The sequence below is a fragment of the Cupressus sempervirens genome, chromosome 3, assembly GCF_028749045.1.
Source record: "Cupressus sempervirens isolate cs-2001-9-10 chromosome 3, ASM2874904v1, whole genome shotgun sequence".
Lineage (NCBI taxonomy): Eukaryota > Viridiplantae > Streptophyta > Pinopsida > Cupressales > Cupressaceae > Cupressus > Cupressus sempervirens.
The window spans coordinates 715,526,670-715,546,553 of NC_143120.1; the positions used below are offsets into that span (position 1 = coordinate 715,526,670).

General features: G+C 33.9%; 1 protein-coding gene across 3 annotated transcripts in view; it reads left to right on the forward strand.

Moving 5' to 3' along the window:
• The window catches only part of LOC149568771 (putative sugar phosphate/phosphate translocator At1g48230), a 117,331-nt gene that overhangs the window by 63,756 nt on the left and 33,691 nt on the right, over positions 1-19,884 (forward strand). For all 3 annotated transcript variants that reach the window (XM_089821661.1, XM_089821659.1, XM_089821660.1), the window contains 4 exons: positions 8,223-8,254; positions 8,355-8,405; positions 8,670-8,731; positions 8,830-9,091. In XM_089821661.1, coding sequence (XP_089677787.1) covers positions 8,223-8,254; positions 8,355-8,405; positions 8,670-8,731; positions 8,830-9,091 — 407 coding nt within the window. The remainder of the gene's footprint in view (positions 1-8,222; positions 8,255-8,354; positions 8,406-8,669; positions 8,732-8,829; positions 9,092-19,884) is intronic.

Genomic DNA, 19,884 nt, shown 5'->3' on the forward strand with positions numbered 1-19,884 from the left:
GACCCAGCTGGTGTGGCCATACTTGCCTTTTGCTGATTCTAGGAGAGTTAGTGGCGGACTCATCTCAGTGTTAGTCAGTGGCATGCTTTTGTCTCTTCTTGCAAAGCATTCTAAAGAAGGGGACACTATTCTTTGTTCATTTCTAGACGGATTTTGGCTACTCTTGGTTATTGACATTTTGCAGATCCAAGGAGGATCATAGCAGCAACAAAATGTTTTGAAGAATTTGTGACCAAAAGCCAGCAGTTAGACAATGACCATTAAGGGAGGGTATTAGAATATTGTAATATTGCTTTAGTGGTCATCTTAGTTTTTAGTTTATTAAGTAGTTTCTATTTTCGTATTTAGTTCACGATTGTTTCTTTTAGAAACATGGTCTTTGTAAATCTATATAAGGAGCTTTCATCTCCTTTGTTTAATTCAACTACAACAACATCGATTTTCCATAACAATCATTAACTCGTAAATTTAATTAAATAGATGTAATTGAAAAAGGTCAGATCACACTTCTTCCCAATCATATAACCTGCCTGACTATATCATTTAAATGTACTCATCATAGGATCATCTTAACTGAGAACCAGTATAAGACTAAAACTCACATACAAACTACAATTGCAATCTATGCACCATCAATCTGCAAGACAAATCCTCAACCTCACAGCTAAGATCCTTGTTAGCAACTCTCGTAAATAATTTCCTGTTAATGTCTCCTTGCTATCAATTAATGTGTACGTGAACAGGCATATGGCATAAGGCTTGAAAAAGGTTATCTTAAAATAATAAGATGGAACTTAATAAATCAGTATTGCACCATTTTCCTGCACATAATATATCAACTTTAACAGCCATTGCACTTATTATTTACCACTTTTATATTATTGAACTCTACTTAGATATGATTTAAAATTATAAACGTACAGCTTTCATGATCCAAGAAACTGTAGAGAAAATCATAAAATTAAAATTACTGCCCCTGCCTTATACAGAGCAAGTATTACTAATACACCTCTTTTCCTCGAAATAATAAACCTCAAGAGAAATTGATCCTTTACTCAGAATATGACACTGCCCTCACACTCTTTACTGTAAACCACTTGAGGCAAGATAGGACAGAAATATTAATGAAGTACTAGACACACACAGAGACAAATGGATGGATGGATGGATAGATAGATATATAAATATAGGAATTAAACCACTTGATTCTTACCTACTAAATAAATATTTCAGTACAGCTCTGTTATAGAGACTACCTGCTTGCATATATATATATATAGTATTACAGGATTATATTATAGTTAATAGCAATATGTAATAATAATTATTTGGTAGCATATATATATATATATATATGTTTTAGTTTGCATAATTGTTTGGGGATTTGTGCATTTTTAGTCTTCTATATACAATATATAACAATAAATATACTAGCGCTTGCACCAGGGCAGGGTGCAAGTGTATGGCTGCTAGGTGTGGTGGTTTGGACAGTAGCTTTAAGAATACGGAGCTGGCTGCATATTTTCGCAACTTATTTGTCAACTCCAGATAAACCATTGAAATTATGAGTTTTCCAAACACCCATTGGCATTGAATCGTATAGCTACACATGGAATGTATTGTGCTGCTATGAATATAAGTTGATTATGTAACATAATACGAGAAGCTTTCCTGGAGGCATAGATATTCTGTTTGCACTCAATTCACATGAGAATCTATAGAAAGTAAATTGTCTAGTATCCAGCAAATTTGTATTTGGGATAAGAAAGAAAATGCTCCCAATCTCTGATATCTCTAATAAATGATGTATTCCACAAATGTTGGAAGACGAATAAGGTAAATTACCTTAGTTACTGATTCGTGAGACGAATCTGATTCGGGCACATGAATCGGATCCGTGGATTCATGATTTTTTTCCCCCAATTATGATTTGTGCAGGAGTTGTGTGTGTGTGTGTGTGTGTGTGTGTGTATGCATTATATTCTAAAAAATGAGAGAAATATACATAATTCTAAAACTGACTCATTTTAAAGTATGAATCTATGATTCTGGTATGAATCTATGGATCAAATCCATAATGATTATAAGAAAATAATCGGAACAAAAAACTCAAAAAAAAATTCAAAAATTCAAAAATTAAAAAAAAAAAATCCTGACGAATCCAGCCACAGATCTGGATCTGGATCTGATCCGAATCGGGATCCAGCCTCTAGGGCACAAATCCGGTAACTAAGTAAATTACTGCTATAATAAATATTTCAAAGATATATGTAATAGACCAAAGTAATAATAATGAAGTAAATTTTCTCTGTAATACTTGGCAATTGATGTATTTATTCTTATTGTTATATTATTAATCTATTGTAATTATCCCTTTAGAAAGACTTCAGGATTATTAATATATTTTATTACTATTTACCAATATAATTTTTAACATATTATTTATGCATCCACTAATATATATTACTTATACATTATTTACTTTATATTATTGACCAATGTATTTAAATAAAAAAATTAATTATATGTTCATATTCCATATATGTGTATTATATATACACATTAGCCACAGCTCATGATAGTTCTACACTTTCATTGCTGGTAAAGGTAAAATATAGCTTCACATGTACTATTTGCAGCATTTGCTTGAAAGTTTCTAAACAATTCCATTTTGAGAATTCTTCTGCAATCATTTGATTTCATTTGTGAAGATGACTACCATTTGAAGCATACCAATGACCAATTCACATGCCTTGTATATACTTTGAGCATTCTCCGGTTTTTCATATACACACAGCTTTAACTGCTACTTGTCATGAGTTCAGAATCCCTTGGGGTCCTTTATCAAAATAGTGAGCACATGCTTTGCCTCTGCCTCTACATTTTGTATAGTATTTTGATAATATACTGGTTTTGTAATAGACCAAAGTAATAATAATGAAGTAAGTTTTCTCTGTAATACTTGGCAATTGATGTATTTATTCTTATTGTTATATTATTAATCTATTGTAATTATCCCCTAAGAAAGACTCCAGGATTATTAATATATTTTATTACTATTTACCAATATAATTTTTAACATATTATTTATGCATTCACTAATATATATTACTTATATATTATTTACTTTATATTATTGACCAATGTATTTAAATAAAAAAAATTAATTATATGTTCATATTCCATATATGTGTATTATATATACACATTAACCACAGCTCATGATAGTTCTACACTTTCATTGCTGGTAAAGGTAAAATATAGCTTCACATGTACTATTTGCAGCATTTGCTTGAAAGTTTCTACACAATTCCATTTTGAGAATTCTTCTGCAATCATTTGATTTCATTTGTGAAGATGACTACCATTTGAAGCATACCAATGATCAATTCACATGCCTTGTATATACTTTGAGCATTCTCTGGTTTTTCATATACACACAGCTTTAACTGCTACTTGTCATGAGTTCAGAATCCCTTGGGGTCCTTTATCAAAATAGTGAGCACATGCTTTGCCTCTGCCTCTACATTTTGTATAGTATTTTGATAATATACTGGTTTTGATCATTATCTACCTACCTGGACGATGGACTCTTGACCGCTGCATCCGAGTCTCAAACTGCTCTGTGTCAACAGCCAGCCGCTCAAGGCCTTAACCCATTTGCAACCAGGTCAGTGGCGTGGATCTGCTGGAGGTGTTTTGATTTTATTTTCTGTCAATGCCACTGAATTCATGATGCCAACAAAACCATTATTTCTCGGTTGGGTTAGATATTTCCGGGTGCGGGTTGTCCCGATGAAAAAGGCCCATCGGCTAATTAGTCATATTTGTGTATTCATATATATCTAATATTCTTTTTTTGTAGTATATATCTTTCGTTAAAGGAATATGAAACATGCATTTTTCTTTAGGTGTTTTGTGTATATTTGATAGCATATATATTTCCACAAATATATTCTGCATCATATATATATATATATATATATATTGTCATTTTGTATTTATCTCCATTCCTTCCTGCATATGCTTTCTTTTTTCCTTTCATTATATATATATATATATATATATATATATTGTCATTTTGGATTTATCTCCATTCCTTCCTGCATATGCTTTCTTTTTTCCTTTCATTTTCTAAGTTGCTTTCATTATTATTTTAAGTACATTTGGCTAATTTCATAAATATATATATATATAATTATAATTTGTGTTTTCCTTTTTGTTTGCCCGTGGCTATACAGCCACGAAAATGCACTCCCTTTACATTGTTTTTTCTAACTTCTCAAAAAAAATTCTAAGTCCTCTCCTTCGTAAGGAAGTGCATTTTCGTGGCTGTATAGACGTTGCCTTTTTGTTTTGATCTTTCTTATATTTAAATTTATTTTTGCATTTTTTTTATTGTATTTTTTATTTATTAATTTCTTCTCTTATTGCCCCCGTCTCTTTTTCTGTCTTTCTGATTTTCCTTTTTCTCTTATTTCTACTTTTATTTTTTAATCATATTTATCTATTATCTTTCCTGGGTTTCTTTTGTTTGTTTATTTTTCTTTTTTCTTTTTCCCTTTGTTTTTATTTCTATTATTCTTTTCTCCCTCCTTATATGTTTATATTGTTTTTCATTTGTTCATTTTTGTTGTTGACTTGGACTTTGTCCTACCCTCACCCACCCACCTTTTCCTTTATATAACTTCTTCAGTCCGGAATCGTCTCATTTGGCTCCTGTAGGGGTTGTTATTGCTTTTTCTTAATAAAAACCAATTGACTTTTGTTTTTTTCGTGGCCCAATGAATTATCTTTCAAATCTCTTGGTTGAAAGTTAGTTGTGGTGCCATCTTTGTGGTTTCATGGTTGCTTTGAAAGGTTATGGGTTAGTTCGAGCTTTAGTAGGAAGAGGCTGCACGTTGCGCACAAAATTCAGCTCAGGGAAAATTAACACCTAATTCACATATGCCTTATTGTTAAATTTTACTCAGCAAACATACAAATTACTTGTCCATAACTCTTTTGGGTTGTGAAAATTCACTTTCCAACAATATAGCACTTAACAGTTGATAACAAAAGAAACAAACTACACACCTTGGATGTTGTGCTGCTGGGTATGTTTGTAAATCCTTGTTCTTAGCTTGAAAATATTAGCAAAGGAAGTATGGGGCATTCAAATGATGATTTTTTTTGTAATTAATTTGAATGCAAGTGCTTTTTCTTTTAGTATGCTGCTTGAAATTTGTAAGGAATTATTGTCTGAATTTGTCAACTCACCACAAAACATGAAGGTGGGGGGGAGGGGGACAGTCTTTGAGTAAATCCTAATTTTTTTTCAATAGCAAACATTCATTAATTAACTTTAATGAACTTGACATCAAAGAAAGATAAAAGTAATGAGCAACATACTGATACACATGAGCGCTGGATTTCTACATGAAAACCCAATGTGGAAAAAGCTATTGCGAGAACACGCTCGCTAAATGAAAACTGAATACAATATTGTTAGTGTCAAGGTCAAGGTAGCTCACTGCTCCTGATTTGACATTCAAGATAAGGCACACAAACTTAGTGCAAGAGACAATAGACTTGCAAGCTGAGACATATGATCCAAAGGCAAGATGCAAAAAGGAACTTGCAGGCTAAAGCTCACCGCTTTTGGGCAAGATGCAAATATGCACAAGCTGCGTGAAGGACTCACTGTCTTCAAATAGGCAGAGAGATAAGATGAATTGAAATGTATGAGTTCTCTGAACATGAAATTATATATATATATTGGTCGACAACCTCAATCAGGCTGGTCACATACAAAATAAACATAATTTCAACCAAGTAGGCCATCTGAACAACTACAAATAAATGCAGTCCATTCTAGGAGATAAAGGGGACCCAAATACATCACATCACATCTTTCTAAGTTGATCCAAAGGAATTACATACAACAACACTTCTTCCAGGGTTGGCATTAAACATAAGTTATAACTTGTGGATAAATCATATAGCGTGTTTACCACTTGAACCAAAAGCATCCGATGTGAATAACTTGAAGAGGATATTCACTAGCCACAATAAGGTCCCATTAGAATATCTTAACCTCTAATGCATATCCAGACAATAAGATATTATTCAATTAACATTAATCAATTGAGTCACAGCTACAGTTCAACACAAGCAACAATGCCAAGAAACAAAACATCACAGCTAATCTTGCGGAGCAAACCAACACTTGAAAACTGAATTGAGCCACTCTACAACTAATCCAATCATGCTTTCCAAGATGCATGATCAAAAACAACACGGTGGAGCAATGCAGAGCATTCTCCAGACTAGTCCTCGTAGACAGCCACACTGTTAGAAAACTGTAACTACTAGCAACAAAAACTGAACTGCTGAGGACCTGAAAACATAATAAGCAACATCCACATAACTTAGACGTTATATAAAGAACTTCACACTATAATCTTCAAATGCAAAGGAACATAGATCATTCTTCAAAAAAGCTTAAAATAATCATTTTTGATATTCCAACTTCCAATACTCACCTTCTAGAAACAATGCATACTCATCACCAAAGATCATGAAAATACATGAACAACTTTTTCTGAATCTTGATCAATGACCACATATCAGGCAATCGTCCACTCACATTAGGTTGACATCAATGATAACACTGAACTCATTGCTAACAAATTTTGAAGAAATGCATTGCATATGAGATGATGTGAGGAGGTATGTAAATGCTTTGAATGTTTGATAAAGATCAATGACTGTTTTTCAAATTTCTTTATGAACATCATCTCATCCATTTGCAAGGAGAAATGACATGTACATAAGTCACTAGGTCTGCAAGAAGGATCCTATAGACCTTGTGGATTGTGGGTTAAGGTCAACAGATTTGTTAATTGTAAAGAAAGAAGTAATCTGCAGAACTGGTTGCCAATTGTCTCAATGCAGCTCAGAAAAACTTAAAAATGGTATGGTTGCCAGCTGTCACAAGTGGCAAACAACGAGTATTAACAATGAAGCCCTTTGTCAAAGGTTAAGCATAAATATGGCCTTTTGTCATTGACATACAAATAAAATGAGTGCAAGTACAGAGTCTAGACTCTAACTCAATAGTAAACCAAAATAAAATCCACAGAAGTCTCCCAAATGCCTATAGCAGTGCCTTGACATTTGAAAATAAAGCCAGCAGGGACTTTTCTTGCAATAGCCTTCAATTGTTTCTATAGACTATAGAAAAAAATAGAACAATATAAAAACTACACAATTTTATGCAATTAATCAATGATAACATATAATATTAACACATAAGAAATACACAATAAAAAACTATAGGGGTCAATTCAATGATAACATTTATATTAATATCAACTTGTGACAAATACTTTTACAGAGATCAATTGATCAATATATATTACAAAATATAATGCAAATTCACAATCATGAATCACATTTCTTAGCAACTGCTATGCTTTTATCTCTTCTAATTTTGGATAATCCTGTTTGTTGTAAAAATGTTTCTGGATTAAGATTGTGTGCATGTTTCTGATAAAGTACAAATCTAGGATTGGTCAAATGCAAATCTAGAAATTCTAAAATTTCAATGAGATAATGTGAACAAGTGAATACAAATTTTCAAACTTCAAATATACCCACATTTACTTTTAAGTTTTTCAGTCATTGAATGCACAAACATATAGTAATATTTGCACTGGTGGTTAAACACTTTAACTTTAAATCACCTATTTTTCTATAGTGATTGCACTGATTTTCTTTAAAGTGCTTATAATTTCATAGTAACACAATTGTCCATAAATTTGCTGGTGATTGCACCACCCATTGCTTTAGTTTAGTGATAATGGAAGGGTTGATGCCATAGAGTTTGATGAAAAATTATGACAGGCAATTGGATCCAAATTAAAAGGAGACTAATTTCCAAGTGATGGGACCAAATTGGATTAAACAGTGTGGTGCTCTAATACTGTTATAACATACTAGAAAACTATTCTAGATGAACCAATACTATATACATGAAAGTGACATTAAATTCGGGTGAAAGCTTAGGCTGCCACATGTTATATTTGCTGTTTGTGAGACCCCCCAAAAGCATAAATTTGCCAATTGTGACAAATCTCCACTAAGAAATTTCCATGCATGCAGATGATGAAACTGCTGAATATTTAATTTGTAATGTCTTCATGGCTGGCATCTAATTTGTTAATTTCTAAAATTTGCAGGTTGTCACACCAGTCAAAATGACATTTGAAGTGTAAGAATATCTCGAAATTTCTATTCAATTCTTAGATTATGTGCCCGTATTTTCTTTCTTCCTCTCTTACCATAAAATTCACCTTCATTCCTTATTACAGATATGCAACATGTGTTGTTCCAATCAGTGCTTTCTTTGCATCGAGTCTGTGGTAAGTTGTTGGAGCATTACATCCTTATAGGTCAAGTCCAGAAATGTAAATTTAAGACTCATGTTTAAAAATTAGTCCAACACCTGAAAGTTATCCAGTTATATGAAGACATGAAAATTTACAATTGGCAGCATATATTTATGTTACTTTTTAGTTGCTTTGGCTGTAGTTATTGAAGAGTCTCCACATTCATCTGACGGAGATTTGAACTAATAATTAACATGCATTCTAATGGATTCTGTAATTTTTCTGCACTCTTTGCAGGTTTGGCAATACTGCCTATCTTCATATTTCGGTGGCCTTTATTCAAATGCTGAAAGCTCTTAGTATGTATTTAGCTTATGTTACAACCCTTTCTAAAATTTGTTTTTTGATACATGTAATTCCATGTAACTTGAAAAATTCTTAATTTCACCATTTGCAGTGCCAGTTGCAACCTACATGATGGCCGTGATTTGTCATACTGACAAACCAAGATGTGACTTGTTTCTCAACATGTTGCTGGTCAGTATCGGAGTAGTCATATCTTCTTATGGGGAGATACATTTCAATATAGTTGGTACAGTTTATCAGGTTACGGGCATATTTGCAGAAGCTCTTCGTTTGGTATTAACTCAAGTCCTACTTCAGAAAAAAGGCTTGACTTTAAATCCTGTCACCAGTTTGTACTACATAGCTCCTTGCAGGTATTGTCTTTCTGCTGAGAACCCAATTGTTTGGAGTTTGAAACTTTGGCATTCCTTGGTTCTGCTATTTTAGTCTTGTCTGTTTCTGAAATATATAATTTCCCTTTCCTAAATGATATATATACATACCTAATGATAATGAATTGCCGAGTTGCCTGTGTTCATTGTTTAAGTAGTTCTTTAAATAACTTTTATCTTTGTAGATGGGAAGTTTTAATCTGTGGCAATTCGTAAAATCCCTTCATGGACATGCTTACCAACATGTTATATTAAACGATAAATGTTTCTTTGATAGATTATCTTCCAATTAAACTATATGTTTTTTCGAAAAATGATTAGCGTAGATGATGAATGACTGTCAAATGGTATATACTCCGATGTCCCCAGTCTTGGGATATCAACAGATAGTGAATGTCTTCACTTTCGGTTACAATTATAGGATCATCCAATCTTCAGAGTGCTAGAATCTTACAATCTCATAATGAGTACAGTTTTCTGTTTACACTGTACAGTTAATTAGTAATGATGGATAAGTTATATGTGGTTTAAAGCTCTGAGCAGAGGTGGAAGTGATGATAGGGCAGCTTTTATTTTTGTGGGTGTTATCTGGTGGTGTACCTGGCAGAGCCTTGAGATGTATTGGGGGTTTGGGGAGGCATATTTGGATGCCTTGTAGCAGATTTAGGCAAATTTGATATATCATATTTATCAACAACATATCTGGATCTACTATTATGAGTACCTCCTCAGGTATATCAAGTTACTTACCTTAAGGACTTTGTGTAGGGCTCTAGTTCTTTTTTAGACTAGCTAAAAAATCATCTCATGAACTAAATTTAGAAGAAAGGATTGATTCAATGCATATCATGCTATGTAGCATGAGGGATTAGAGGGTCAGGGTTTTCTGAGATAAGTTAAACAATCAATCCATGCACTGAAAATTAGAAGAAAATATTGCTGTAGTAACTTATTACAGGTAGTCTTTTTAGACAAGAAATATGTTATGGGAAACAGCTCATGCACATTAAGAAGATATGATATAATGGGGAGCCAGAAGTAAAGGTCAGTCAATCCATTAAGTGGGTGGCAAAAAGCCCAAGTGGATAATCGGCTAATAACATGATATGGATAACAGAGGAACCGAAATTACACACATAAGAATAGCTGAAGATCAAATAAACAAATGCATAAATGTGCACGGTCATACTGAAATCTGATATAAAGTTGTCCTCAAGGCTGTATATTGATGAGATATTGGATAACTTAGATTCAATTGACCCATGATTTTTTTGACTCATTTAATTTCATTTATATCTTTGTCTCAGTAAAACTGGATTGGTAATGGATTTTTCAACTTAATGTCATCAGATAGTATCTTTTTTGAAAAGAAGTATGTAGTGAATGTGAGCTGTAGGAAATAGTTTCAAAAGGGAAGAATAATCAATTTCCCTCCTAAATCGTTGTTTAGTTAGATATTAGTTGTGGAGTATATTTAATAAATGTGAAATTCATATAAAATCGATTAGAATTTGAGCACATCTGTATTGTTATATCTTTCTTATGACAATAACTTAGTTATAGTCAGAAGCATTAGTTTTTTGGTGTGTTATATTTGTATTTGAAAAGCATTTGGATAAAACCTTTTGTTGATTTTTACATTGCCCTTACAGTATGTTTTAATCAGAAAGATTAGGTTTTGGCGGCATACCCAAGTACCATGTACTCAGTGGAGGCATCATAGCTAAGGACCCTGATTAAGATTTATGATTTTTGTTTCGGTTTTTTGTTTGTTTATCAGCTTGTTGTTTATGAAGCTTAATTCAATACATAACTAGTTTGAAACTTTGATACAATTTTAATTAACAGTAAGCTTTATAACTGTTCATGTCAGAAGTTTATCATTTGCTGGTGCAACAGGTCGCTGTTATATGATTTATGATCTTCTTGTTCATGTTTAAAGTCTGCCTTCTCTGTAATGCACCTAAGCATTTATCATATATTATTATTACAAACATATTAGAAATCTGAAACTGAAAAAATACATTACATCTGCGAACTTCATCACTGTTCTTGTTTTGAAAAACCATTGTCAGGACTCATATATTCGATAAATATTAAGTTATATTTTAAAGAAATGTCTGACATACCCAAGTACCTCGACCCCTATTTTTAAAAATAGCCCTACCCATACCAATACCGGTACCCTAAGTACCCCTGTCCCCATAAAACCTAGGTTTTAACAGTCCATTACTGTTGCATTTGAAAAAGGTTTTGATAACTCTAGATTTTTTTACATCACTATACAGTTTTATGTACATGCTTTTCAAATACGATTGTTCTAATTAATATGCAAAAGTTTGCGAGGTATATTCTCTCTCCTGTCAGATACATTAACTAAGTATTGGAGTAGCTATGAAGGGGCATGTTGAGATAGCCAGACTATATAGTAATAGAACTTGACAAGAAAATCAATTATGTTGCAATGAGGAGAACACTCACTGATGCTTGTTGGGTTGAAGGGACCTACTGGCATGTATATGGAACAGCCTTTGGAAAATGACACATATTTCATAGTTTCTTGTACCATATTTATAATTCTGTTGGATAAGTGCCTTGAAAATTGTTGCATTGCGCAATTGCTTGGGGAATATTTACAATGTTAAGTGTATTCATCATATTGGTGCCACCGCCCATAGAAATTGTGATTGTCTTCAGACAGAAATTTAGAATATGTAAGTAGAAGAAACATAAATATAAAGGCGAAAAGATAGTTTTAAAAAGGTAATAGCAGCACAAAAGTCATCTACCAGCAGAATTCAATGATGGCAAAAGTAATATTCCTTAATTATAGCAGCATATAAGATCTATATTTTTGGGTATTGGAAAACTGCGACTTGTGGCAACACTTTAATGAGAGAAAGCTAGCGGAGAAGAAACAAATGACAGGAAGACTGCATTTCATTTTTATTTTTATAAGAAATATGATGCAGATTGTCGTAATGAGAATAAAGTGAAATAGTGATGGAAATGATTTGAATGATGGTGAGGTCAGCGATGAAAATGTTGGAAAAGGAAAGCTGTAAAATTGACAATTTTTATTTGGAGTTTTTCAAGATAAAAATGCTCATTAAAAACATGGGTATTGAAATCAATTCCCTTGACTATAGGTATAAGAGCTTTAAGACCAATAATTCAATTGCTATGATCTGATTTTATGGAAATCAACTAGATGAAATTGCATCAATGATTGCAAAGTGTAAACAGTGAATTGAAAAAGTGGCATCGGAAATTGTATTTTGCATATATATATATATATGTATATGCCACAAAATGCCTTTAATATGATAATCATTTTGGATCTGTGGCGAGTGCAATGAAATGAAGACATTTCTATTTTGAAAAGAGCACCAAGCACTGCTATACTAACATGCCAGTATAGATTTAATGCATGGTTTATTTGCTGGTCCTGGCAATGAGGCAATAGAATTAAATTTATATTCAGTCCCAAAGGGGGATAGTGAATTTTCTTACAAGGTCCATTTTGTAGTACTTCTAGCAAAGATTTGCAAAATATGGCAAACATAACTGTACTATGTCTGTTTTGTTGGTTTGTACATCTTATTCATTAAAATGACTATGAAATTCATTGTGCTGTGGAAATTATCTCCTACTTATCAAATATCTTAGTGTAAAAGACCACATAAATTGTGAAATTCATCATATTTTACTTCTGCTCCACACTAATCCAATCTGACTGTGGCTATGGGCAAAGGGAACTTTTGTCATACTGCTGGACTGAACCATGTGATGTTCGTGAATGTGTTTTTTGAATAAGTTGAAAATGAATCATCGAATCCTTGTTGGCATTACCAACTCATTACAAATAGCATGGCATTCTGTGTGCAAGATGTTTGACCTGTTTTGTCGACTCTAAAAATTTCTTATGTATCTGAAAGTCCCACTTATGTGGGACACGAATCACCAAACTCGTTCTATAACAGGCAAATCAATGTGAAGTGTGTTTCTTCAAGGTTCATAATTTGAGTACCCCAAAAGTCAAGCCAATAATCCCAAACAATTTTATTGATTGCCTAAACATAGACAAAGCAAGGATATCTCTTTATGGGTTTCATGTTGGACATATTGCTGAAACTAGGAAAAAGTTAGTGCAAAAGAATCTACTAAACACACTTTCGTGAGGCTTGTGGGATGTAGTTGAGTAGCAATAAAATAACAGAAATGAGAGCTAAATTATTATTTTTGTCTCTAGAATCTTTTCAATCAGCCATAGAAGCATTAATCTTTTGGTTAAAAAATTGGCAAACCAAAACATTTTTTTTGAAAAAATTGGGGAAAAAAAGAAAATTGGAACTATATGAAAACTTGAAAATTAAAGAAAAACAATCAAAAAGCACTTTATTTTCAATATTAATGTGCATTTACATAGAATAGAGATATTGAGAGCAAATAAAATAGAGTTCAACCCATGAATTGTAGAAAATAGATTTGTGTTGTTTATATTCATTTCACTGATTACATTTCACACAACATACCATAACAATATAAATAATAACTAGATGGTGACAATTATTGAAATGTTAGTTAAAATATATTTTGTAACTTTGTACAAATTGAACCTATAAACTAATTACAAAGTAATAAAAATCAGTTAACCAATGAGATGCTATAGATGGCAAGAGCCCATGATGATGAATCTCTTGGGTGACAGTCTATCTGAGCTATTTCGATAGCTGGAGGATTCCAGCTAGCCTTTGCTATGATATCAATAGGCTCAATCTTGTCAAGGTCAATTTCCTCAGTAGTTTCTATTTTACTGCATGTTGAAATTAAGTCTATTTGACATGTGAAAAACACATTGAATACAATTTTAAATGACAACAAGTACAGTAAAACTACTCCTTTGAGCTTTCTTTAGCTTTAAATAGAGGTTGTGGTTTTGATCAAATGCCAAGTCATTCATGAAAATCTTGAGAAGTGTTGAGAGGGGGAGGGGGTGAATCAGTATTTCAAAAATTTAAAAGTAAATGCAACTGAAAGAACACAAAGAAAAACAAAGACACATGAATTTATCTCGTGGAAACCCTTTTAGGTAAAAACCGCGGTATCACTAATCACTACAAATGTGGGCTACAACCTAGTACATCCAAGGCTCCAACCTTTTCAACAAAAAGCAGGCTTCAACCTGATTAGACTGAGGCAACTACCTCTAGAGGCAACAACCTCCAACTAACAGATGAAGTAACCATATTACAATGAGTTTTTAATCTTGTTTTATGATGAAGTGATAAAACATTATAGACAAGAATACAGATGCAACAATTTCTTCCTTCCCCATTTTCTATCACTATCTTGCTTCAAATGAAAATTTCACCCTCTTATTCATACTCTCCCTACTCTCCCTAAAGAATAGAAAAACCTCCCCCTTTTTCCCCACTCTCTGCATGCATATCAAAATCGTGTCTTTGACATTGATACACAACTTGTCCATAATGTTTTCATTGCTACCTGCATGAAAGTAACCACTAAAGTATGATCATTACATCCTGCCAAAAAAATTTCTCTTTTCAGCTTCAGTGCACAAAATTCAACACCCTTCAGGAAATCAGAGAATCTACCATGTTGTGCAGTAGTTTGTAGCCTTGTGGTCAGAAATTCAAAAATCCCACACAGAGAGTGTCGACAGTTACAAAGGGTGCAGTGAGGAAATACTGCCAAGGAGTTCAACACTTGACAACTCAAAGAAACTGATTGCAAGAAGGGCTTCCGCAGAACCATTTCCCATGGACTAAATATTCTCTAGTGGACTTCACTTTCTCGTGGACTAACATTCTCCCGTGGACTACTTTCCCGTGGACAAACATTCCTGTGGAGAACATTCCCATGGACAAACTTTCTCGTGGAGGAACTTTGCCTTGGAGAACTTTTTTGTGGACAAACTTTCCTGGAGAACTTTCCCATGGAAACAAGTCACTCTGGCTAGAAGATTGAAATGAAAAATACTAACAATCTCCCCCTATTTTTCATTGATGGCAACTCATATTGATACCACACTATTTTTGTCCTGAAGCTGAACATACAACTCCCTGTGCAAGCATACAACATAAGAAAATACAACTCCTACAAGCATACGACATAACCCCCTTTTGATATCAATGACCATGAGATATAGCAATGAAAATCTCCCCTTGAACATATGCTATTTAATTAGGCAGAAGAACACCGAGTTTGTTTTGAAGATACTCAAAGTGCTCCTGAGATAACTATTTTGTAAAAATGTCAACAACTCGTTCCTTTGAACAAACATATTCTAGCTTGACAACGTTGTTAGCAACTTGCTCTTTCAAATAATGATACTTAATAGGAATGTGGTTGGTGCAGGAGTGCATAACAGGATTACTAGAAATATCAATGACACTCGTATTATTGCAATATATACAGATGGGATTATCAAACTGAATCTTGTAATCAATCAAAAATTACCTGAGTGAAACATGAAACTGCTGCAATGTATTTGGCTTCAATAGTAGATAAAGAAGTGCAAGACTGTTTCTTACTGAGTTATGAAACCAAACAATTTCCTAGGAAGAAAGCACTCCCACTTGTGCTCTTTTTGTCATCCACCAAGCCACCCCAATCTGCATCTATAGAGGCTGTAAGAGAGAACTCAAAACTCTTAGGAAACCAAAGACCATATTCAGTAGTGCTTCTCAAGTATTTAAAGATTCTCTTAACAACTTTAACATGTGTTTGCTTGGGAGATGCTTGAAATCTAGCAACATAACCAACAACCTGCATGATGTCCGGTCTGGTGGCTGTAACAAACAACAAACTTCCTAACATAGACCTGTAGAAAGTTTGGTCAACACTAGGGGATACGTCATCCTTGTTTAGTTTGCATCCTTTTTCCATGGGAGTGCTAACTGGATTGCAATCTTTCATCTTAAACTTTTAAGCAGCCCTTTGACATATCTAGCTTGTGAAATAAAAATACCTTCAGCTGATTGACTAATTTGCAGCGCAAGAAAATAAGATAGCTCCCTGATCATAGACATTTCAAATTGATTTTTCATGCAATGAGCAAATTTCTTGTTCATTTTGGAGTTTTCACTACCAAAAATCAGATCATCAACATAGACAACAACAATAAGAGTGTTGTTACCTTCATTCTTGACATACAAAATGCTATCCACATATCCTTTCTTGAATCCTTGCTGCTGTAAATAGTTGTCCAGCCTGTCATACCAGGCCCTAGGGGCATGTTTTAAGCCATAGAGTGCCTTTTTCAATTTGCACACATAGTCCAAATCATTAGTCAGCACAAAACCATTGGGCTGTTCTAGATAAACTTTTTTTTATTAAGGTCACCATTTAAGAATGCTGATTTGACATCCACTTGAAATACCTTAAAACCTTTGAAGGAAACAAAACCTAGAAATATTCTAATTGCTTCTAGCCTAGCAATGGGACCAAAAGTTTCATCAAAATTCACACCTTCAACTTGTGAGTAGCCTTTGCAAACCAACCGGGTTTTGTTTCTAACAACTTTACCTTCTTCATTTACCTTATTACGAAACATCCATTTTGTCCCAATCATGTTTTTGTCCTTGGGTCTTGGCACAAGCTCCCAAGTATTGCTCTTTTTGACTTGCTCTATCGTTTCATCGCTGCAATCCAGTTCTCATCCTTGGCTGACACTTCATAATATTTTGGCTCATCCCAAGACATGAACAAAAGATCATCACCCTCAAATTATTTAACATCCTTTCTAGTAGCCCTTGTTCTTCTTTCAGCTATTACTTGATCTGAGGGATGATTCTTTTGAACAAACTATGTGATTGAGTCTTTTCTTTGTCATCTTCAACACCTTTGTTGACTGTTCCAGTTTGTGTGGGAGGTGATGAAGAAGATATAGTAGTGCTGATCTGAATTTTTTCTTCATTTGGGTTGTCCATATTCTCACTAGAATTGTTAGTAACCTCATGAATATTAACATTAGCACTTTCAACCATTTTATGTAACCTTTTGTTGCAACTCTTAAAAGCTTTATTCTTTGAGGAGTACCCAAGAAAGATCCCTTCATCAGCTCAAGAATCAAACTTACCCAAGTTATCTTTATCTCCTCTAATATAACATGGGCTACCAAAGATTTTGAAATACTTGACTTAAACTGGTTTACCCTTCAAAAGTTCATGTGGAGTCTTGCTGAATTTGGAATTTAACAAGGACTTATTTTGAATATACACAGCTGTATGGACAACTTCTCTCCAAAATGTATCACTTACTTTCCTTTCATTCATCAAACAGTGTGCCATCTATTGGACTGTTCTCTTTTTCCTTTCCACAACACCATTTTGTTGTGGAGTTCTTGGGGGTGAAACCTGTCTTCTATTGCAATGAAGTTCACATAAGCTCATAAACTCATTAGATGTGAATTCTCCACCATTATCAGAACGTAAACATTTGATCTTCAAATCAATTTCATTCTCAACTAGAGCTTTAAGCACCTTGAATTTTTCTAAAGCTTCTGATTTTCCTTCTAGAAAAGCAACCCATGTCATTCGTGTATAATCATCAATCAATGACATAAAATACCTTTCACCTTGAAGGCTTGCTGTCCTAGTTGGTCCACAAAGGTCCGTGTGCACTAACTCAAGTTGCTTGGAGCTGGTATGTTCTTTTGGTTTGAAGGAAACTCTACATTGCTTGCCTTCTTGACAGTGCTTGCAGACAATATCAGTTGGCTTCTCTATCTTTGGCATGTCTCTAACTACTTCCTTCTTGCTGATCTTGACTAGATTGTCAAAATTGATGTGCCCAAGACACTTGTGCCACAGCCAAGCATCATCCGTACTACTCAAACAATTGAGTTTCAGCATTAGAGTCCTCAAGAATGTAAAGATTGTTAGCTGCCCTAGTTGCATTTACAATGACATTTCCCTCTTTCTTAATAATGCAATAGCTAGAATTGAAACCAAGATCATATCCTTGAACCAAGATCATATCCTTGATCACGCATTTGACTTGCGCTTAACAAATTATGTTTTAGTCATTTAACATAGAGAACATTTTCAACAATAGTTTGATCATTATTCAATAAGAGATTACCTATTGCAGCAACTTTAGCAGAAGAACTACCAGCAAATCTTACTTTTCCACTCTTTATAGGATTAATGGAATGAAAGTTGCTTAAATCACCTGTCATATGTCTTGAGCATCCACTGTCAATGTACCATATTTTGTTTTCATTCTTAGCTAGAAGAGCAGTTAAGACAACCAAAGCCTTGAGAGACTCCTCTTGGTTCTTCCTCCTCTATACCTTGACAACTTTTGGCATGCTCTTAGTTTCAGCCTTTGTGAGTGACCTTGTATCATAATTCTTGCAGAACGTTGAAGTATGACCAAACTTATTACAGCTGTAGCATATTAGATTAAACCTCCTAAAAGAACCAAGGACATTCCTTTCAAATTTGCAGGACTTTTTTCTATAACCAGCCTTGCAATCAATGGCTTTGTGTTTAAAGTAATTACATGAAAAACAATAACCATAAAAGAAAGGCTTGTTCACCTTGTCAGCTTGCATGCGTTTAGAGATAGCATGTTGATCATCATTTGAATTCAGCTGACCCTTTCTTTTTGACAGAGAGCTTTCACCTTCTTCCCATCCAACTCCTTGTCAAGAATTGATTTTTGAGAGGCAGGAATATCATCCAAGGACATGTTATTATTTGAGAACTCCAAACTGGACAAGGTAGTAGATTTACCAATGTTTCTGATTAAAACAATCTCAGCTTCTAGCTTGGAAATGTTGCCTTCCTTCAACTGAATCTGATTCTCAAGATTCTCACGAATTATCTTGGCCTCCTCATTTCAAATTTTTAGACCAGTCAAGTGTTTTTCAGCTTCACTAAGAGTCATAGCAATCTTCAACTTTTCTTCACTCTTTGCTTGCAGCAAATCAACCAGATTCTGATTTTTCTTCTTGATCATCTTAATTTCAGCCAGAGCTGCAACCAATTCAAGCTCTAGGTCCACTTCATCATCATCCATAACCATGTCTTCAAAAAAATCTTGGTCTTCAAGTTTGGTGTCCTCCATAGCTATACGAGCTATGTCCTTTTGAAGATCATTGGCATAGGTATTGTGTAATAGATCCCAAGTTTCTTTGGAAATATTGAGATGTAGAACTTTGTCACGTAGAAAATCTTTGAGACAACTTATGATAGCACTCACCTCCTTTGCATTTGTGGTCACCCCTTTTTTAGAATTCAGAGGATTAAAGGATGGAACATATTTAGCTGAGACACATTCCCAAACATTCTGAAGCTCCAAATTATGAAATCTGAGCCATCAAACTTTGGAACTCCACAATTTATATGCTATTCCAGATTCAAATCATAAATAACCATGAACAAAATCTCATCATTTTGAGGATCATCCTCATTGTTGGAAGAATTATCGCTGCTGTCATTAGAGTATGATACCCTTTTTATTTTATCAACTTTCCAATGACGTTTGGAGAATCTTCTTGTTCTTCTAGCCTTCGCATTCCTTTCATCTTGGCTGTCATCTTCTTTCTCAAAAGGGCATTCCAATGCAAAGTGGCCTTGTTTCCCACAGTTGAAAACTTGAAACACTTCAAAGAGATTTTACCTTTGTTCTTGTTAAGACCATTTTCAGCTTCCTCACATTGTCTACAATTTCGTCATTTGGGCATTCATCTAAGCTTCTTGTCTCACCTTTGGAAGTGCCTTCCAACATTGGTTCTCATCTCA